This window comes from Mobula hypostoma, chromosome 23 (genome assembly GCF_963921235.1).
Source record: "Mobula hypostoma chromosome 23, sMobHyp1.1, whole genome shotgun sequence".
In the NCBI taxonomy this organism is placed as follows: Eukaryota; Metazoa; Chordata; class Chondrichthyes; order Myliobatiformes; family Myliobatidae; genus Mobula; species Mobula hypostoma.
In genome coordinates this window covers 39,484,049-39,507,041 of record NC_086119.1, presented here as the reverse complement: position 1 = coordinate 39,507,041, position 22,993 = coordinate 39,484,049, and the positions used below count along the sequence as shown (strand labels likewise).

Genomic DNA, 22,993 nt, shown 5'->3' with positions numbered 1-22,993 from the left:
TTGACATCAACATATACCTCACAATTTCCTCCTTGCTTTTACATTCCAGTCCTCTTGAAATGAATGTCAATTTTGCATTTCCCTTCCTTACTACCAACTCAACCTGCAAGTTGACCTTTAGGGAATCTTCCACGAGGACTGTCAAGTCCCTTTGCTCATCCAGTTTCTGTATTCGCTCCCATTTAAAAATAGTCCATGCATCATAACATGATGACATTCCTGTGGTGAGCTGCCATCAATTATGTTTCTGTATTCGTGCAATTTACATGCATCTATATCTGAGCAAAGAATTCCTGAAGATACTGTGAATTTGCAGCCAATAAATCTGTTAGGTCACTCTGCTCTTGGTCTGAGCTTGAAGTCAACGATATTCATAAACATTTCCTAAGCCCAACAACTTTGTCAAATACCATAGCTGGAGATGGCGTGCTTCTGTTAAAAGTTAATGTGATAGAGCTCTTAATGGCTTGTGTATATTATCCAACTGGGACTCACAAGGAATCTGATCCTGGTAGAGCCTTGCTAATGAGGTTCAGGAGATTTTTACTTTTCTTCATTTTTGCCCTCACCCTCACAGCTGTTTGCTTGCATCAAAAATACTCCTATTTTCCTCCTTCTTCCATTCTACCCTGCTTATTAGTACATAAAAATTTTCATGTTCAACGCCTTTAACAGATTTACCTGCATATCTAGCAGCTTTGGCAGCTGCATATCCCCCTGAAATGACAGAGGTTGACAATTTATGGCAGGGATTACCAGCATTTTGACTTTATCATCAACATGTACCTCAGCATTTCCTCCTTGCTTCTGCATTCCAGTCCCCTTGAAATGAATGTCAACTTTATATTTCCCTTCCTTACCACCAACTCAACCTACAATTTGACCTTTAGGTTTCTGCATTCACTCACTTTTTAGAAAATAGTCCATGCATCATAACATGATGACATTTCTGTGGTGAGCTGCCATCAATTATATTTGTATATTCCTGCAATTTAAGGACTTTATGTATCTATACCTGAGCAAAGAATTCCTGACGTTCTGTGAGATTGCAGCCAATAAATCTGTTTGGGCATTCTGCTCTTGGTCTGCACTTGAAGTCTACGATATTCATCAACATTTCCCAAGCTCAGCAGCTTTGTCAAAAGGCATAACTGGAGGTGACTTGCTGTCTAGTAAAAGTTAACGTGACAGAGCTCTAACTGACTTGTGTAAATTATCCAATTGGGACACACAAGGGATTGCTAATGAGGTTCAGGACATTTTTGGTTATCTGTGAATCTGAAACAGATAATGCATTGCAATTTATTATTCAGAGATGGCAAATTCCAGCACAGATTACCTGGAACAGCTCCTGGAATGGCTCCCGGTACGCCTCCAGGTACAGCACCTGAAATGGCATAAAGGAGAGTTATACTCATTAAAATTTTAAATAAACCCAAGTGAAGTTCTATTTGACTGTTGTAAACACAGTAAGAATTACTACAATTCCAATCACAGGAATGATTTGCTGTTTCCATTTCTATCAAGAATAGAATAAAGAGTATAACGAGGAATAATTTATTCTGGAGTTGTCAATTAATCAGTATTAAATGCAACTGAAAATCAAGGCATATTTAATGAATTAATTGTGCATGTTTACAGCAAATAAATTGCAGAGGTTTTGAAATATATAGTGTTTATTTTACCTTATGCAGATCATATAGAGTTCATTGTCTGGGAGGCTGGATATTCACACATGACCTGCCAAAGAACACTGAAATGCAGTCCCTCTCTTTCCAGAGATACTGGCTGACCTGCTGAGTGCTTCTGAGGTTTTATGTTTCTTTACCTCAGATTTCCAATAACTTCAGGTTTCTTTTTAAATTTCCCTTCTAGTTATTGGCTAGAATAACTAGAAGGGAACTGTTCTTCCTGTTGAAGTTGGGAAGTTATGTTGAAGTAATACGGGATGTTAGTGGGGCATAATTTGGAGAATTATATCCAGTTCTGGTCACCTACCTACAGGTAAGATTTACAAGGAAGCTGCTAAAACTTGAGGATCTGAATTACAGGGAAAGTTTGAATAGGTTAGGAATTTATTCCTTAGAGTGTAGGAGAACGAGGGGAGAGTTAATAGAGGTATAAACATTTATGAAGGGTATAGATAGGTTAAGTTCAAGTAGGCATTTTCCAGTGAAGTTGGGTGAGACTAAACTGGAGGTCATGTGTTAAGGGTAGAAGATGAAATGATTAAGAGGAACATGAGGTGGAACCTTTTCACTCAGAGGGTGGTGAGAGTGTGGAAGGAGCTGCCAGCAGAAATAGTGGATGCAGGTTCGATTTTCACATTTGAGAGAAATTTGATTAGGTGCATTAATATTTGGAGGTGGTAGATTGGAGGGCTCTGGTACCGATGCGGAATGATGGGACTAGGCAGAGCAACAGTTCAGCATGGACTAGGTGGGTCCTAGTCCTAGTTTCTGTGTTGTTGTGTTCTATGATTCGATGTCTCGTCTTCCCACTCTGCTTCTGCCTAGTCCACATCCATCCATCTATTCTCACATATACAGTAACTTCTTTCAGGCTGTCCGTCTCCTCTCCTGTGCACAATATCTCCTCTCAGGCTCTTTCACACCTCTCCTGATCTCCCTTTCCCCTCCTCTTTGTCTCTCCCTCACTCCTCACACTCCCTGCTCCCCCTCTCCCTTTTTCACTTTTGCCCTCAAACCCTCACGGCTGTTTACTTGCATCAAAAATATTCCTCTCCATTTTCCTCTTTCTTGCTTTCTACTCTGCTTATTAGTACAGAAATGTTTACATTTTAAACACCTTTAACAGATTTACCTGCATATTTAGCAGCTTTGGCAGCTGCATAGTCACCTGAAAATGAAAGAAATTCACAAGTTATGACAGAAATCACCAGCATTTTGACTTTAACATCAAAATGTAACTCAGCATTTCCTCCTTGCTTTTACATTCCAGTCCTCTTGAAATTAATGCCAACATTGCATTTCTTTTCCTTACTATCTACTCAACCTACAATATGACCTTTAGGGAATCTTCCACGAAGACACCAAAGTCCCTTTGCACATCCAATTACTGCATTTACTCCCCATTTAGAAAATAGTCCATGCATCATAACATGATGACATTTCTGTGGTGAGCTACCATCAATTATTTCGAACATTCCTGAAATTTAAGGACTTTATGTATCTGTACCTGAGCAACAAATTCCTGAAGTTACAGTGAGATTGCAGCCACTATATCTGTTCGGCACACTGCTCTCAGACGCTGCTTGACGTCTACGACAGTCATAAGCATTTCCTAAGGTCAACAACTTCGCCAAAAGGCGTAACTGGAGATGGCTTGCTTCTGTTAAAAGTTAACGTCACAGAGCTCTTACTGGCTTGTTTACATTATCCAATTGGGACTCACAAGGGCCACAATCCAGGCAGAGCCTTGCTAACCTACATATCTAGCAGCTTTGGCAGCTGCATATCCTCCTGAACTGACGGAGATTGATAATTTATGGCAAGGATCTCCAGCATTTTGACTTTATCATCAACATGTACCTCAGAATTTCCTCCTTGCTTTTACATTTTAGTCCTCTTGAAATGAGGACAATGTCAACATTGCATTGCCCTTCCTTACTACCAACTCAACCTGCAATCTGACCTTTAGGGAATCTTCCATGAGGACACCCAAGTCCCCTTGCTCATCCAGTTTCTGTATTCAATCCCCATTTAGAAAATAGTCCATGCATCATAACATGATGACATTTCTGTGGTGAGCTCCTATCCATTATATTTGTATGTTCCTGCAATTTCAGGACTTTATGTATCTGTATCTGAACAAAGGATTCCTAAAGTTACTGTTAGATACCAGCTAACAAATCTGTCTGGGCACTCTGCTTTCAGTCGCCGCTTGATGTCTACGACATTCATAAACATTTCCTAAGCACAACAACTTCGTCAAAAGACATATCTGGAGGTGTGGCTTGCTGTCTTTTAAACGTGTCTGTGACAGGAGCCTTACAATTTTGTCTATGCTATTCATGTGGGACACACAAAAGCCTAGATCCTGACAGACCCTTGCTAATGAAGTTCAGGAGATTTTTGGATATCTGTGAATCTGAACCAAACAAACACATTACAATTTATTATGTAGAGATGGAAAATTCGAGCACAGATTACCTGGAACAGCTCCTGGAATGGCCCCCGGAACACCTCCAGGTACAGCACCTGAAATGGCATAAAGGAGAGTTAATAATTAAGTAAACCAAAGCGAAGTTCTATTTTGATAGTAAACACAGTAAGTACCACTACAATTCTAATCCCTGTACTGAATTGTTATTTTCATTTGTACCAAGAACAGAATAAAGAGCATAATGATGAATCAATTATTCTGGGGTGTCAGTTAATCAGTGCTAAATGTGACTGAAAATCAATGTATATTTAATGAAATAGTTGTGCATGTTAACAGCAAATAAGTTGCAGAAATTTAGAAAATATAGTTTACTTTCCTTACACAGATCATATGCAGGTATTGTTTGGGAGGCTGGATATCACACACTACCTGCCAAAGGACATTGAATTGCACTGTCTCTTTCCATAGATGCTATCTGACCTGCTGAGTGTTTCTAACATTGCATGCTTTTTTTCCTCAGATATCCAATAACTTCCATTTCGTTTTAATTTTTTCTTTCAGACTTTGACTCCTGCTGCTGTTCAATCTGCCCATCTCAGGTTTCTATCTTCCCCTCATTCCTTACCTACAGTAAACAGTCCCTGGTTCCATTTCTACCACCTGCCATTTCATAGAAAACAGAAACATAGAAACCTACAGCACATTACAGACCCTTTGGCCCACAATGTTGTGCCAACTACTCTAGAAACTGCCTAGAATTTCCCCGCTGCATAGTCCTCTATTTTTCTAAGCCCTATGAACCTATCTGAGAGGGTCTTCAAAGACCCTATTGTATCCGCCTCTACCACCTTCACTGGCAGAGCATTCCACGCACCCACCACTCTCTCTGTGAAAAACTTACCTCTGATATCCTCCTTGTACCTTCTTCAAAGTACCTTAAAACTATGCCCCCTCATGTTAGCCATTTCAGCCCTGGGAAAAAAGCCTCTGGCTCTCAACACGATCAATGCCTCTCATCATCTTAGACACCTCAATCAAGTCACCTCTTCATATTTCCTCTTTCTTACATCCTCATTCTTGCTCCCGAGTCTCTTGAGCTCGGTCTACCCCTTGTAGGGTCACATGGTAGTGTAGTGGCTCGTGCAATCACCTTACAGCATGAATGGACACTGATCAGGGTTCGATTCCTGCCATTGTCTGTAAGGAGTTTGTAACTTCACTCAGTGACCACGTAGGTTTCCATCAGGAGCTCCCACAAACCAAAGACCTGTGGTTCGAGTTAGAGCCAGTAAGCTGTGGGCATACTATTTGGGCTCTTGTGATGGTGCAATGGATAAGTCACCAAACAGGTAACCGTAGACCTAGGTTCAAATCTTAGTTGTGCATCTGAGGATCTTAAACTGTTAATGATCTGGATTCTGATTTTCCTCAAGAGAATTTTAGTGCATTGGCCTTCATAAATCAAAGTAATGAGTACTGAAGTTGGGAAGTTATGTTGAAGTTGTACAAGACCTTAGTGAGGTCTAATTTGGAGTATTGTGTGTACAGTTCTGGTCACCTACCTACAGGGAAGATATCAATAAGATTGAAAGAATGTGGAGAATATCTATAAGGGTGTTGCTAAAACTTGAAGGATCTGTGTTGTAAGGAAAGGGTGAATAGGTTAGGACTTTATTGCATAGAGTATAGGAGAATGAGGGGAGAGTTGATAGAGGTATACAAAATTATGAAGGGTAGAGGTAGAGTGAATTCAAGCAGGCTTTTTCCACTGAGGTTAGATGAAACTCGAACTACAGGTCACGGGTTAGGGGTGTAAGGTGAAATGTTTAAGGGGAACTGAGGTGGAACATCATCATTCAGAGGGTAGTGAGAGTGTGGAATGAGCTGCCAGCAGAAATAGTGGATGCAGGTTCGATTTTAACATTTGAGAGAAATTTGATTAGGTGCATTAATATTTGGGGGTGGTGGTTTGGAGGGCTCTGGTACTGGTGCAGATTGATGGGACGAGGCAGAGAAACAGTTCAGCATGGACTAGATGGGCTGTAGTCTGTTTTTCTGTGTTGTGTTATATGACTCGATATCTCTTGTCTTCCCACACTTGCTCTGCTTAGTCCACATCCATCCATGTATTCTCACATATGCAGTACCTCCTTTTGGGCTGTCCCTCTCCTCTCCTGTGCACAATATCTCCTCTCAGGCTCTTTCACACCCCTCCTGCTCTCCCTTTCCCCTCCTCTTTGTTCTCTCCCTCACTCTCCCTGCTCCTCCTCTCCCTTTTTCACTTTTGCCCTCACACCCTCTCAGCTGTTTGCTTGCATCAAAAATACTCCTCTCCATTTTCCTCTTTCTTGCTTTCTACTCTGGTTATTAGTACAGAAATATTTTCATGTTAAACACCTTTAACAGATTTACCTGCATATCTAGCAGCTTTGGAAGCTGCATATCGTCCTGAAATGACAGATTTACAATTTATGGCAGGGATCTCTAGCATCTTGACTTTATCATCAACATGTATCTCAGCATTTCCTCCTTGCTTTTACATTCCAGTCCTCTTGAAATGAATGTCAACATTGCATTTCTCTTCCTTACTAACAACTCAACCAGTGACTTGACCTTTAGGGAATCTTCCACGAGGGCACCCAAGTCCCTTTGCACATCAAATTTCTGCATTTACTCCCCATTTAGAAAATAATCCATGCATCATAACATGAAGACATTTCTGTAGTGAGCTTCCATCAATTATTTTTGTTTATTTTTGTAATTTAAGGACTTTATGTACCTGTACCTGAGCAAAGAATTCCTGAAGTTATTGTGAGATTGCAGCCAATATATCTGTCAGGACACTCTGCTCTTGGACTCTGCTTGAAGTCTACGACATTCATCAACATTTCCTAAACTCAACCAACTTTATCAAAAGGCTTGCTGTCGGTTAAAAGTCAGTGTGACAGAGCTCTTATTGGCATGTGTATGTTACCCAACTGGGATACACAGGGACCCAGGTCCTGGTAGAACCTTGCTAATGAGGTTCAGGAGATTTTTGGATTTCTGTGAATCTGAACCAGATAAATGCATTATAATTTATTATTCAGAGATGGTCAATCAGCTGCAGATTACCTGGAACACCTTGAATGGCTCCTGGAACACCTCCAGGTACAGCACCTGAAATGGCATAAACGAGAGTTATATTCATTAAAATATTGAGGAGACCTAAGTAAAGTTCTAGCTTATTGATGTAAACACAGCAAGTATCACTACTATTCCAAACACAGGGATGATTTTTTTTCCCATTTCTATCAAGAACCAAGAGCAAAATGAGGAATCGTTTATTCTGAGTTGTCAGTTAATCATTGTTAAATGTGACTGAAAATCAAAGCATGTTTAATGAAATAATTATGCATGTTGAGAGCAAATAAATTGCAGATGTTTTAAAAAAAGTCTTTATTTTGCCTTATGCAGATCATATACAGTTCGTCCTTCTCCTTCTCTTCTCCTGTGCACAATATCTCTGTCAGCCTCTTCCACACCTCCCTGGATCTCCCTTTTCCCCTCCCCTTTGTTCTCTCCCTTTCTCCTCTCACTCCCTGCTCCTCCTCTCTGATTTTCATTTTATCCCTCATTCTCTCACAGCAGTTTGCCTATATCTAAAATTCTCCTCTCCCTTTTCCTTTTTATCTCGACCCCGTTTATTATTAGTACAGAAATATCTTCATGTTAAGCACTTTTAATAGATTTACCTGCATATTTAGCAGCTTTGGCAGCTGCATATCCACCTGAAATGATAGAGATTGACAATTTACAACAGAGATCACCAGCATTTTGACTTTATCATCAACATGTACCTCGGCATTTTCTCCTTGCTTTTACATTCCAGTCCTCTTGAAATGAATGTCAACATTGCATTTCCCTTCCTTACTACCAACTCAACCTGCAATTTGACCTTTAGGGAATCTTGCACTAGGACACCCAAGTCCCTTTGCACATCAAATTTCTGCATTTACTCCCCATTTAGAAAATAGTCCATGCATCATAACATGATGACATTTCTGTGGTGAGCTGCCATCAATTATTTTGTATATTCCTTCAATTTCAGGACTTTACGTATCAGTATCTGAACAAAGGATTCCTAAATTTACTGTTAGATACCAGCCAACAAATCTGTCTGGGCACTCTGCTTGACGTCTAAGCATTTCCTAAGCTCAACAACTTTGTCAAAAGGCGTAACTGGAGATGGCTTGCTTCCGCTAAATTTAAATATGAGAGAGTTCTTACTGGCTTGTGCAAATTATCCAACAGGGATACACAAGGGATCTGATCCTGGCAGAGCCTTGCTAACGAGGTTCAGGAGATTTTTGGTATCTGTGAATCTGAACCAAATAAATACATTACAATTTATTATGTAGAGATGGAAAATTCCAGCACAGATTACCTGGAACGGCTCCTGGAATGGCTCCTGGAATGGCTCCTGGAACGCCTCCAGGTACAGCACCTGAAATGGCATATACAAGAGCTATATTCATTAAAATATTTAATCAACCTGTGAAGTTCTAGCTTATTGATGAAAACACAGTAAATATCACCACAATACCAATCACAAGGACAAATTGCTGTTTTCATTGGTATGAAGAACAGAATAAAGAGCATAATGAGGAATCATTTATTCTGGGGTTGTCAATTAATCACTGTTAAATATGACTGAAAATCAAAGCATAATTAATTAATTAATTGTGCTTGTTAACAGCAAATAAATTGCAGAAGTTTAGAAAACAGTGCTTATTTTGCCTTATGCAGATCATACACTGGTCATTGTCTGTGAGGCTGGATACTCACACATCACTTACCAAAGGACATTTAAATACTTTCTTTCTCTTTCCAAAGGTAATATCTGACCTGCTGAGTGTTTCCAACATTGTATGTTTTTTCCTCCTCAGATTTCCAGAAGACTCTATTTTCTTTTAAATCTTCTCTTTTAGACTTTGACTGTGCTGCTTTTCAATATGCCCATGTCATATTCTATCTCTCCCTCACACCTTACCTACTCCACACAGTCCCTGGCTCCCTTTCTCCTGTCCACCATTTCATATTTTCTCTTTCTTACATGCCCATTCCCCTTGCTCCCATTCTTGCTCCCAAGTCTCCTGATCTCAGTCTATCTCTTGTAGGGTGATATGGTAGTGAAGTAGCTAGTGCAATCACTTTACAGCATGAACAGTCACCGATTAGGGTTCAATTCCCGCCATTGTCTGTAAGGGTTTTGCACCTTCACCCAGTGACCACGTGGGTTTCCACCAGGAGCTCCCACAAACCGAAGTCCAATAGTTAGGGTTAGGATTAGAGTTGTTAAGTTGTGGGCATGCTACTTGGGCCCTGGTGATGGTGTGATTGATACATTACTGGGTTGGTAACCATAGACCTGGGTTCAAATCTTATTTGTGCATTTGAGGATCTTAAACGGTTAATGACCCAGATTCTGATTTTCCTCAAGAGAACTTTTAGCGCATTGGCCATCATAGATCAAGGTAATGAGTACAGAATTGGGGAAGTTATGTTGAAGTTGCACAAGACCTTAGTGAGGTCTACTTTGGAGTATTGTGTGTACAGTTCTGGTCACCTACCTACAGGCAAGACATCAATAAGATTGAAAGAATGTGGAGAATATTTATAAGGATGTTGCTAAAACTTGATGATCTGTTTTGTAGGGAAAGGGTGAACAGGTTAGGACTTTATTCCATAGAGTATTGGAGAATGAGGGGAGAGTTGATAGAGGTATACAAAATTATGAAGGGTATAGGTAGGGTAAATTCAAGCAGGCTCCAGTGAGGTTGAAAATACTGTAATAGTTGGACAGTTTAATGATTTCAAATTTTCCATGCAAGAAAAAATTAAATCCAAACTGATTTCAAACTTTGCTCAAATGGTGGCATTTGTACTTCAAAATGAACAGTTTTGTGACCTTGCACAGTTGATAGATATTGGGGGAGCCTTTCTTGCGGCTTGTGCGGACTGTGAGCGAGGTTTTAGCCTAATGAATCAACTCAAAAACAAGCTGAGAAACCGTTTAGGTGAATGTCATTTCGATATGTTAATGAGAATCAAAAGCTATCAATTGGATGGAAGTTCTATTAGTCTAGATAGAGTTTACAAAGAATGGGTAAATGCCAAAGACAGGAGAGAGAAAAAATAACTGAGTGACTTAAATATGTATGTTATTTTGTTGTTATTCTGTGCAGTATTATGTCAAATATTTCGTAAACCTACATACACTGTGCCATGCGTGCATTCAGTGCACACATACTTCTGTCACAGAAAAAAAATTTGCACAACATAAGATTTTTGCACACACTGACTACTAAAAATTAGAGGGAACAATGCTCACCACAGACTCAACCTGAAAATTAACCTTTAGGGAATCCCGCACAAGGACTCCCAAATCCCTTTGCACCTCAGATTTTTGTATTTTCTCTCCATTTAGAAAATAGATACCCCTATCATTTCTTCTACCAAAGTGCATGGCCATACACTTCCCGACACTGTATTCCACCTTCCACTTCATTGCCCATTCCTCTAATTTATCTAAGTCCTTCTGTAACTTCTCTACTTCATGGTTATCTGCTCCTCCACCTACCTTTGTATTGTCTGTAAACTTAGTAACAAAAATATCAAACTCATCATCCAAATCATTGACACATAATGATATATATGAAATAATAAAAAAAATCGGACCCACCACAGACCCTTGTAGAATACCATTAGTCACTGGCAGCCAACCAGAAAAGGCTCCCTTTGTTCCCACTCTTTGCCTCCTACTAATCAACCACTGCATTATCCAGGCTAGAATATTTCTGCTGATACCATGGGTTTGTAGCTTGTTAAACCGTCTTCTGTGTGGCACCTTGTCAAAGGCCTTCTGAAAATCCAAGTACACAGCATCAACCAATTTTCCTTTGTCTATCCTGCTTGATATTTCTTCAAATAATTCCAGCAGATCCAGCAGGCAAGATTTTCCCTGAAGGAAGCCACGGTGACTACGGCCTAGTTTTATCATGTGCTTCCAAGTACCCCGAAACTACATCCTTAACAGTTGATTCCAACGTCTTCCCAAACACTGAGCTCAGACGAACTGGCCTTTAATTTCCATTCCCCTGCCTCTCTCCCTGCTGCAAAAGTGTAGTGATATTTGCAATTTTCCAGTCTTCTGCAACCATTCTGGAAACTAGTGAGTTTTGAACGATTCTTAGTAAAGTCTCCATAATCTCTTCAGCTACCTCTTTCAGAACCCTGGTGTGTACACCATTTGATCCAGGTGACTAATCTAGATTCAAACCTTTCAGTTTCCCAACAATATTTTCCCTAGTAATGGTGACTTCACAGACTCCATGACCTCTGACACTTGGAACTTCCACCATACTGCCAATGTCATCCATTGTAAAGACTAATGCAAAATATTTAGTCAGTTTGCCTGCCACTTCCTTGTCCCCCATTACGACATCTCCAGCATTGTTTTCCAGCAGTCCAATAGCTACTCCCACCTCTCTTTTACAGTTTATGTATCTGAAGAAACTTTTGGTATCCTCTTTAATATTATTGGCTAGCTTACTTTCGTATTGCATCTATACCTTCTTAATGACTGTTTTTACTTGTCCTCTGTTGGTATTTAATAGCTTCCCAATCCTTTAACTCTCACTTATTGTTACTCTATTATATTCAATTCAATTTCCGTTCAAGTTTAATTGTCATTTAACCATATATGACACAGCCTACAGATCGGGGGACAGGAGTGCGCTTCGCTCAGCCAGGTCTGCGCTTTCACTAGGGATCAGGAAAGCGAAAAGGGCCTACGCGGGCAAAATACATGGACACTTCTGTGACACAGGTGACACCAGACGGATGGGGCAGGGAATTAAAGCTCTGACAGACTACAGGATCAGGCAGAAAACTGATGACAGCGACACCTCTCTACCAGACAGGCTTAACAATTTCTTTGCCCGCTTCGAAGCATCAAACACTACAGCAAGAGGGAGAACCAGTCCCTTTTTACCATCTGACCAGCCGGCTCCATTCATTGATCCAGAGCAAACACGGAGGACCCTTGCCAGGGTCAACCCATGAAAAGCGGGAGGTCCCGACAACATCCCTGGACGTGTGCTCAAGGAATGTGCTGATGTATCAGCAGATATCCAGACAGACATTTTCAACACCTCCTTTAGTCAAGCTATTGTCCCCAGATGCTTTAAAACCTCCACAATCATCCCTGTAGCAAAGAAATCAGTTGGAGCCTGTCTGAATGATTACCGTCCCGTTGCCCTGACCCCCATAGTGATGAAATGTTTTGAACGGCTTGTCAAGCCTCATATCACAGCCAGCCTCCCCTCATCACTGGATCCTCTACAGTTTGCTTATCATCCAAATCGATCTACGGAGGACGCAATATCCACCACACTGCACACAGTTCTCTCTCACTTGGACAACAAAGACACTTATGCCAGAATCCTGTACATTGATTTCAGTTCAGCGTTCAATACCATCATCCCGCAGAGACCAGTGGAGAAACTGTCGCTGCTTGGCCTTGGCACTGCCATGTGTCGCTGGATTCTGGATTTCTTGACAGAGAGACCACAGTCAGTCCGTGTTGGCAGGAACATCTCTGACTCCATCACACTGAGCACTGGATCCCCACAAGGCTGTGTGCTTAGCCCATTGCTGTTTACACTGCTAACACATGACTGTGCAGCCAGATTCAAGGAGAACCTGATCATTAAATTGCAGATGATACCATAGTGGTGGGGCTCATCAGCAAAAATGATGAAACTATGTACAGGGAGGAGGTCAAACACCTAGAGAGCTGGTGCAGGGATAACAACTTGATGCTTAATGTCACCAAAACCAAGGAGGTGATTGTCGATTTCAGACGGTCTCAGCCTGAGCACAAACCCCTCAGCATCAGCGGCTCCACAGTGGAGAGAGTGAAAAACATCAAGTTCCTTGGGGTGCAGATCTTGGACAATCTCATCTGGTCCAGGAACACCACTGGGATTGTGAAATGGGCCCAGCAGAGATTGCACTTTCTGAGGAAGCTTAAACAAGCATCACCCCCCACTAACATCTTAACTACATTCTACAGAGGCGTGGTTGAGAGTGTGCTGACCTTTTGCATCACAACCTGGTACTCCAGCTGCAGTGCTGTCGACAAAAAAGCCTTGCAGAGGGTGGTTAGGGGAACAGAGAAGGTTATTGGGGTCTCCCTACCTTCTGTCCAAGACCTCTTTCAGAGTCGATGCCTCCAGAAGACACGGTACATCATTAAAGACCCCTCACACCCTCTCCATGAACTGTTTGTTCTTCTGCCATCAGGCAAACATTACAGGAACATCAAAACTAAAACCACAAGGCTACTAAACAGCTTCCTCCCACAGGCAGTCAGACTGCTAAATAGCTGCTCTACCTGACTCTGCTTTGGACACTTTTAACTTGCACTGGACACTTATAACTAGATTTTAACTGACATGTGGCTGTTGTGTTTTACTATTTATTGTTATGTTTATTATTTAGTGTTGCATTTGTTATGTTATGATTGCACTGCTCCTGAGAAACGCTGTCTCATTCTGCCCTGCAGAGCTGATGTACGGATAGAATGACAATAAAGTTTTTTGAATCTTGAATCTTGAATCTTGAATACTCATGAATACAGCCAAATGAGACAGCGTTACTCCAGGGTCAAAGTGAGAACACAGTAGCAACTGTCCTCTCTTTGGCTTTTATGTTGGCTTTGATTTCTCTTGTTAGCCACAGTTGTGTCATCTTACCTTTAGAATACATCTTTCTCTTTGGGATGTATATATCCTGTGCCTTCAAAATTATTTCCAGAAATTCCAGCCATTACTGCCATCTCCTCAGTGTTCTTTTGTAATCTATTCTGGCTAACTCCCCTCTCACGCCTCTAATTCCCTTTACTCCAGTGTAATACTGATACATCTGATTTTAGTTTCTCTTTGTCAAATCGCAGGGTGATATTATGATTACTTTCCCCTACAGCTTATTTTCCCTTAAGCTCGCTAATTAATTCCAGCTCATTGCACAACTGGACTGAATAGAATAGCTGATCCCCTAGTGGGTTCAACTATGAGCTGCTCTAAACAGCCACCTCATAGGCATTCTAGAAACTCCCCTTCTGGGATCCAGCACCAACCTGATTTTCCCAATCTACCTGCATATTGAAATCCCCCATGACTATTGTAACATTGCCCTTTTGGCATGCATTTTCCATTGTAATTTATAGACCCCATCCTTATTACTGTCTGGGGTCCGTATATAACTCCCATCAGGGTCGTTTTACCTTTGCAGTTCCTTAGCTCTATCGACGACGATTCAACACCTTCTAATCGTTTGTCACCTCTTTCTAATGAATTGATTTCAGTTTTTACCAACAGAGCAACACCACCCCCTCTGCCTTCCTGTCCATCCTTTTGATACAATGTGCATCTTTGGATATTAAGTTCCCAGCTATAATCTTCTTTCAGCCATGACTCAGTGATGCCTACAACCTCATTCATGCCAATCCGTAAATGTGCTATCTCATTCCGTATACTGCGCTCATTCAAATACAACACCTTCAGTCCCGTATTCACCGTTTTCAATCTTGTCCACCTTTTACATTGCATCTCATTCTGTTCGCCCTATGATCAGCCTCTCCCTGCTAGGAGTCTCACTACACATTGCTTCTGTTTTTAAACCAACTACTTCATCTTCAGCACTATCACTCTGGTTTCCCATCCCCCTGCCAACTTAGTTTAAACCCACCCAAACAACCCTAGACAACCTGCCCACAAGGATAGTGGACCACCCCCGCCCCAGGTAACCTGTCCCTTTTGTACAGGTCTTACCTTCTCCAGAAGGAATCCTAATGATCCATAAATAAGCCCCCTGCACCAGTCTCTCAGCTGCGCATTCACCTGCTGAATTATCCAATCCAGAGATGACTACTCTGGAGGTCCTGTTTCGCCACTTTCTATCTAGCTCCCCAAAATCTCTCTCCTCACCTTGTCTACCTATGTCATTGGTGCCAACATGTTCATTATATTCACTAATATATTAAATAAACCCAAGCTAAGTTCTTCTGTATTAATGTAAACACAATAAGTATTACTATGATTCCAATCACAAGGATGAATTACTGTTTCATTTGCATCAAGAACAGAATAAATAGCATAATGAAGAATCGTTTATTCTGAGAGTTGATCACTGCTAAATGTGACTGAAAATTAATGTGTATTTAATGAATTAATTGTGCATGTTAACAGTAAATAAATTGCGGAAGTTTAGAAAAATATAGAGTTTACTTTGCCTTACACAGATCAATACAGTTCATTTTCTGGGAGGCTGGATATTCAGACATTATCCGCCAAAGGACATTGAAATGCACTCCCCTCTTTCCATAGATGCTACCTGACCTGCTGAATACTTTGACAGTTTATGTTTCTTTAAATTTCCAATAACTTGAATCTTAGTTTTAATTTTCTCTTTTAGATTTTGCCTCCTGCTGCTGTTTAATCCACAGATTTCTCTTTTCTATCTCCTCCCCACTCCTTACCTATTCCGCCAGGTCCCTGGTTTCCTTTCTCCTGTCTGCCATTTCCTCTTTCTTGCATCCCCACTGCCCTTGCGCCCATTCTTGCTCCCGAGTCTCCTGATCTCAGTCCACCTCTTGTAGGGCGACACTTTAGTGTAGTGTCTAATGCAATCTTTGGTCACCGACCAATACGATTGAAAGAGTGCAGAGAAAATTGACAAGGATGTTGCGGGGACTTGGAGCCTCAATTATAGGGAAAGGTTCAATTGGTCAGGATTCTAATTCCTGGAGCATAGGAGAATGAGGGGAGATTTGATAGAGGTATGCAAATTATGAGGGTTTATGGATATGTTTTTTATAGGTATATATAGATAGGGAAAAATCAGGCTTTTTGTAAATTTTTTGGAGTATTTTCTTTTCTTGCTGGCGGTTTGATGTTTATTTTTAGAAGCTTTTTGTATGATGCATGGCTCCGGGGTTGTACACCTAATGGGGGATTTTTCCCCACTTTTTCCGCTTAGTAGGTTTTTTTTGTTATCGCAAATTTTTTTTCCGTCTTTAAAATAATGTCTTTTTTGAGATATTGTAAGTGTTGTCACTTCAAAGTACTCATGTTATTTCTTTTGTATAATGTAAGAACAAAAAGATTTGAAAAGAAAGAAAGAAAAAGTAGGCTTTTCTGCTGAGGTTGGGTGAGACTACAACTAAAGATTATGGTTTAAGCATGAAAGGTGAAATGTTTAAGGAGAACCATGAAGGGTCACCTTCACTCAGACGGAGGTAAAAGTGTAGAGCAAGCTGCCAGCAGAAGTGGTGGATGTATGTTTGATTTCAACTTTTAAGAGAAATTTGGACAGGGACATGGTTATGAGGGATATGGAGGGCAGTGGTTAGGGTCCAGGTCGATGGGACATGCAGAAAAAATATTTGGCATGGATTAGATGGGCTGAAGGGGCTTTCTGTGCTCTACTGCTCTATGTCTCTTGTTTCCCTACATTTGTCCTTACACCACATCCATTCATTCTTTCTTGTAGCACTTAGTTTTGGGCTCTCCTTTCCTCCCCTCCCCTCTCATTTTCACTTTTACACTCATTTTTTCACAATTGTTTGTGTGCTTCACCGGTATTCATCTCTCTTTTCCCCTTTCTATCTGCATAACTGCATATTAATACAGAAATATTTTGGTGTTAAAAACTTATGACAGATTTACCTGCATACTTAGCAGCTTTGGCAGCTGCAAATCCAGCTGAAATGACAGAGGATTGACAATTTATGATAAACATCTCCAGTATGGACATTAACATCAATATGGACATTAACAAAATGATTTCAATCTAGGTAAATGTTATTTTTGAAAATTAATATCAAGAAAATTGTTGAAATCCTACAGTCAAATGTATATTATAAATATCAGAGGAAAACAATAATATACTATTTTCTCATTAATTCCTTAATGAAACAAATACGTTACCTTACAGTGGACTCAACAGAAAATTTGACTTTTTTTTATATCAAATGATACTACGACAGGCTGCTTCAGACAGGAATTAAGATGGCATGGGTTGAAACCTCATCATTTATATTCCAAGGAAACAATGCAAAATGAAGATGGGTAGGTGCAATTCTAGTGCTTCCCTGAACCGTTAATCCCTTCATTATCTCATTGAGGAATGCCCTTCAGCTGCTATTTAGGGTTTCAAATACAACTTAAGTATTGCTAAGATTTCCAAGCAAAAATATGTTCTGTTGTTTTTCTCTTTGGGAAGCTGGGAGTCTCATCTGTGACAATCCAAAGAACTAATTTGTACTTATAGCATGTCCATAAGACCACAAGACATTTGCCAAATGATGCCAAGTACATCAAAAAAAGAAATTACATGAAGTGAATTTACAGTATTATAAAATCAAGTAAGGAATTAAATTTGCCCAGTGCAATATCTCAGAAACAAACCGTTCATTTATTTGAGTCAGAAAAAGGAAAACAATTCTCTGCGTGTCATCAATAATCCAATGGAATGTTTTATTTCCCTTTGAAGACAAAACTAGATTGGTTTAAAATCTCATCAGAAAGATGGTACTTATACTATGAAAGCACTGCATTGAAGTACCAGCCTTAATCATGTGCACATATTCCTTTTGCTATCTATATAGTACGGAGGCAGAATGAAACCTTTGCCCTTTGATGCTCAAAACATTCTTGACAACATTTGGATAACCATCTGATACATTGCTAGGCAGGTCTGGATTAGGTAACTGATATATGAGACTTACATATGAGTCTTCCAAATTATCTTAGGATCCTGCTTTAACTAAATCGTTCGTTTGCCTAGATGGATTTGTATGCACATTTGATGCCTATTTTACCATCAAAGCTACTGTAATAGCAAGGCAGTTCTCGACAGATACGCTTCTTTCCACCATGCCAGAGGCTGAATACTGCTTGAAAAATCCATATGGATTTTGTTAATGGAAACTTGAAGATTTGCGTTACAAGATATAATCAGTTCCACACTAGGATGATAATTGTAAAACTACTTGCCAGTAGTGTAGGACTTTGTGAGCCTGGAGAGATGTCAGCAGCCAATTCAACTTGTACAGGTCGACCTTCACTAATCTGAAACCATTGGGACCTGAGGAGTGCCGGATTAGTGAAAATGCCGAATTACAGAAGGATCACATTAAGCATAATCAGTGCTGGATTATCGAAGGAACCGGGTGACAGATAGTCGGATTAGTGAAGGTCAACCTGTATTTGAACCATTATTGCAGAACTGATGTAATGTGAAATAATTCTGTTGTAGAAGTACACTAATAGATTAGTTGGAATTTGCATGTAACTATTTATCAGCCACTATACTTGCAATATAAATGTTTCCCAAGTAATTATGAACAACTTCATGAGTTCCATGCTAACATAGAAGTTACAGTCAGATATTCATTTGCTGTTGTTATTCTCCAAATGTACACCACTGCTACATTTCTAATGGACTCAAAGAAGAGTTATGGGAATTATACCTCATTAAAAGTTGGGGTTTTTCCACTTGCTTTCAATAGTTTCTTTAAAATTATAAATCTTTTAGATTCTTATAGGCATTTTTGACGTTTTAATCTTTGATAGCTTCAGGTAATGCAGGGGATTTGGCTTAGAGATTGGCTGGAACAGTGGCGTTGTTCCTGGTAGGCTATGGCTCCATTATTAATAACTTGAACAACATTTTGTAACATGTTATTAGTTATCAGTAAGTCACAGTATATCTGGGACTCCCAGCTACAAATCTTAAATTGTGCTATTAGATTTTTTTCAGTGTGGTAAGTCAAAGAGATACACAGTCCCTTCTTCATTTTTGGGGTGTAACTATCCTATGTCTTCTGAACTGCTCCCAGAAGCTCCAGCCATTGCTGTTCTGCATTCATTACTGCAAGTGTCCCCTTCCATTTTGGCCAGCTCTTCTTTCATGCTTCTGTAATTTCTTTTACTCCACTGATACATCTGAGTTGAGCTTCTCCCTCTCAAGCTGTAGGGCGAATTCTATCATATTATAATCACTGCCTCATAAGAGTTCCTCTATCTTAAGCTCCCTAATTAAATCAGTTTCATTACCTAACACCCAATCAAGATTTGCCTTTTCCCCAGTGGGCTCAATGACAAGGTACTTTAAAAAGCCATCTCAAAAACATTCTATAAATTATTCCTCTTGGGATCCAGCACCAACCTGATTTTCCCAATCTTCCTGCATATTGGAATCCTTATAACCATTGTAGCAATGCACTTTTTTTTTACATATCTTTACCATCTCCTGTTGTAATTTGTACTCCACATCCTGACTTCTGTTCAGAGGCCTGTATATAACTCCAACCATAATTTTGTTTTCACCCTTACAGTTTCTTAACTCTACCCACCAGGATTCTCTATCTTCAGAACCTATCTCCCTTCTTTCTAAGGATTTGATTTAATTTTTTACCTGTAGAACTACCCCACCCATTCTGCTCACCAGCCAGTCCTTCCAATATAATGTGTACCTTTGGACATTAAAGTATGATCTTCTTTCATACACAACTCAGTGAGGCTCATAATGTCATGCCTATCAATTTCTAACTGCGCTACAAGATCTTTTAGTTTATTCCACATACTGCCTACATTCAAATATAGTGTAGGATTCTCTTAAGCTCAACTTGCAGGTTGAGTCCATAGTGAGGAAGGCAAATGAAATGTCAGCGTTTATTTTGAGAGGTTTTGATGGCTCTACGTGTGTACTTGCTGGAATTTGTCAGCATGAGGGATGATCTCATTGAAAACTGTTGAAGCTTGAAAGGCCTAGATAGACTGGACATAGAGAGGATGTTTCCTATAGTGGCAGAGTCTAGGACCAGACAGCACTGCTTCAAGATAGACGAACACCATTTTAGAACAGAGATAAGGAGAATTTATTTAGCCAGCGGATGGTGATTCTGTGGAATTCTTTGGCACTGTCAGCATTGGAGGCCAAGTTAGTGGCTATATTTAAAGCAGAGTTTGATAGATTCTTGATGGGTAAGGGAATCAAAGGTTGAGAGGGATGGTAAATCAATCATGCTAAAATGGCTCAGCAGAATCAATGGGCTGAATGGCCTAATTCTGCTTCTATATCTTATGCTCTTCTGCTGAAGGGTTTGCTAGGAAGGGAAAAAACAAAGAAAATTCAATGGATAAATTACAGTTTAGCAAAAAGGGGCAGAGTGTACACACAAGACTGACCAGCAAAAAGAGTAATGACACACAGATGTTGCTGGGATTTGAGGACCTGAGTACAAAGAAAGGTTGAATAGTTTAGGACTTTATTCACTGGAGCACAAGAGACTGAGGAGAGATGTTATAGAGGAACACAAAATTATTTGAGGTATAGATAGGCTGAATGCATCAATGCTTTTTCTCCTCAGTCTGGGTGAGACTGGAACTAGAAGTCATAGATTTAGGGTGAAAGGTGAAATATTTAAGTGGAATCTGGCAGGGAAGCCAGCCCGAGTTTAATCTCTGCTACAACAAGATGGAGATCAATTCCTTTAGTTGCTCCTCTCTTCACTTTTACATCCTGCAAGGATCATTTCCATGTGGCATTGATCACCAAATGGTCAATCTGGTTCTTGTTGCATCCATTGGGTGAGCACCACATCAGTTTGTGGCTTTCATGATATGGAAATAGGGTCCCTCCAATGAGCAAGTTGTTCATGGCACGTAAATCTACCAGTCTTTCACTGTCCATCGTTCCACATCCAGGAGTACCCATGGCTCGAGTGAACTGTGAGCTGTTACTTTCCACTCTGGTGTTTAGATCTTCCATGATTATGATTATGTCATGGCGCGGTGTTAACTCTACCTCTGATTGCTGCTGTTTGTAAAGACGCCCTTTTCTTCAACTGTCGTTAATTGGAGCATAGCATTGGATCACTGTCATGTCCACTTGCTTCCCTCTCAGCCTGACTCTCGTCAGCCCACTGTTGACTGGTTTCCACTCCAGCAAGCACTTCTCAATGGCTTTCTTTAAAACGACAGCTACACTATCATGATGCTGAGCAGCTTTCCTCCACCAGTTGCTGCCTTTCGTCTGCCAGACCCCATCCATCTGCTTTCACTGACGCCCAGTATATGTAGGTTGTAACGATGCATTTCTGCAGTTACTTGTGCTCGTTTGCTAATGTTGTGCATGGTTCGCACACTACAAAAACAATTTTTGTCTTGGTCCGGGTGATGTTCAGGGCTTCCTTCATTGTGACAGTAGTTTCTTCTCAGTTTTCACTACTGTCAGCTATGCAAGTCCCGGGGGGAGACTGAGGAATACCATCACACACAGATATTGCTCTTCATTGCTGTTCCACAACAATTGTTATTTTGACCAGTCAGGGTTGATAGCCCTGAGCTGAACCCCTGAACCTGGAGGACTGGTGGATCACTCTTAGTCTGGCCTCCACTCCAAGGTGAAGCTGGACCAGAGCTGTGTTCTGTCTATAGTCTTGTAGGGGTCAGAATGCTGGCACATGACAGAGAGCGATTTTGCCAAGCTGTCGTCATTCCACGCTATGAGCCTCCAGAAGATCCTGTGTATTTTCTGGCTAAGAAAGACCTCCAATCGTGCCCTACTCCATCAGTTTCACCATGAGGACATGGTCATAATCACTATGAGGAAATGTTGGAGATGGATTGGGCACGTGATGGGAAGAAGCCAACTCCGTCATCAAAACAGCACCTCTTTGGACCCCCGAAGGTGGAGAAAACATTGAAGACCAAAGACAACATGGTGCCGTACTACAGAGGCAGAAATGAAGACCTTGAATGGCACCTGGGGCACAATAGAGAAAATGGACAAGGACAAACAGAGATGGGGGAACTAAATACCAGCAGCGTAATGGGAAGTAGGTCAGAGGGTGGTGTGAGTGTGGAATGAACTGCCAGCTGAAGTGGTAGATACAGGTACAATTGTAACATTTATGAGAAGTTTGTATAGGTATATGGATGAGCGAGACAAGGAGAGCTATGGTCCAGGGGTACATAGATGTGATTAGACAGAAAACCAAGCTAGAACAGACTAACTAGATGGGCTGAAGGGCCTGTTTCTGTGCTGTATGACTCTACCAGCCAAAATTAAATGATCTTTACCTGAATGCATAGAATACACATCATGTAGGTGGATTGAAGACACAAGCAGAAAAAAATGGGTATGATCTGATAGTCATTATGGTGATGAAGATTGGGGTCCTATTGGCTGAGAAATAGATGAAACAGAACCAGCTTGGGTGGAGCCAAGAAAGGTAAAGGTAAGAAGTTGTTAGTAAGAGTGATAAACTGTAAATTGTAGGACATTGAATAATTCAAGAGATAATATGGATTTGTGTGAAAGGTCATAGGTGGTTTTAATTAGCATATAAATATGCCAAATCAAATTGGCAAAGATAAGTTTAGGAATAAGTTTATTAAATATATTCAGGGTGATTTATCATTAAGTTAAAAGCCAGACAGGAAGCTGGCTATGTTAGATTTGATACTGCGCGAGGATTTCCACAGAAAGCGATCATAATTTACTCAGTTTTCAAATTCATTTTGAAGGTGAAAAACATGAAACCAATGTCCTAAATTTAAATAATTTCAATTACAAGTGTATGAGGACCAAACTGATTAACATACAGTATACTGGAAAAGTACAAGGGGTGATTGATAAGTTCGTGGCCCAAGGTAAAAGGAGTCAGTTTTAGAAAACCTAGTGCATTCATTTTTCAACACAGTCCCCTCCTACATGTACGCACTTAGTCCAGCAGTCGTGGAGCATACGAATC

The 22,993-nt window shown here is 40.4% G+C and overlaps 1 protein-coding gene across 14 annotated transcripts in view; it reads right to left on the bottom strand.

Moving 5' to 3' along the window:
- LOC134336752 (elastin-like) overlaps positions 1–22,993 on the bottom strand; it is a 243,913-nt gene that overhangs the window by 154,465 nt on the left and 66,455 nt on the right. For 10 of the 14 annotated variants that reach the window (XM_063031179.1, XM_063031178.1, XM_063031187.1 and 7 more), the window contains exons 9-16: positions 16,899–16,934; positions 8,552–8,611; positions 7,860–7,895; positions 7,240–7,284; positions 4,173–4,220; positions 2,824–2,859; positions 1,340–1,387; positions 682–717 (exon numbers count right to left, since the gene is read on the bottom strand). In XM_063031179.1, coding sequence (XP_062887249.1) covers positions 682–717; positions 1,340–1,387; positions 2,824–2,859; positions 4,173–4,220; positions 7,240–7,284; positions 7,860–7,895; positions 8,552–8,611; positions 16,899–16,934 — 345 coding nt within the window. The remainder of the gene's footprint in view (positions 1–681; positions 718–1,339; positions 1,388–2,823; positions 2,860–4,172; positions 4,221–7,239; positions 7,285–7,859; positions 7,896–8,551; positions 8,612–16,898; positions 16,935–22,993) is intronic. The other 4 variants (XM_063031180.1, XM_063031186.1, XM_063031190.1 and 1 more) reach the window with 2 other exon arrangements.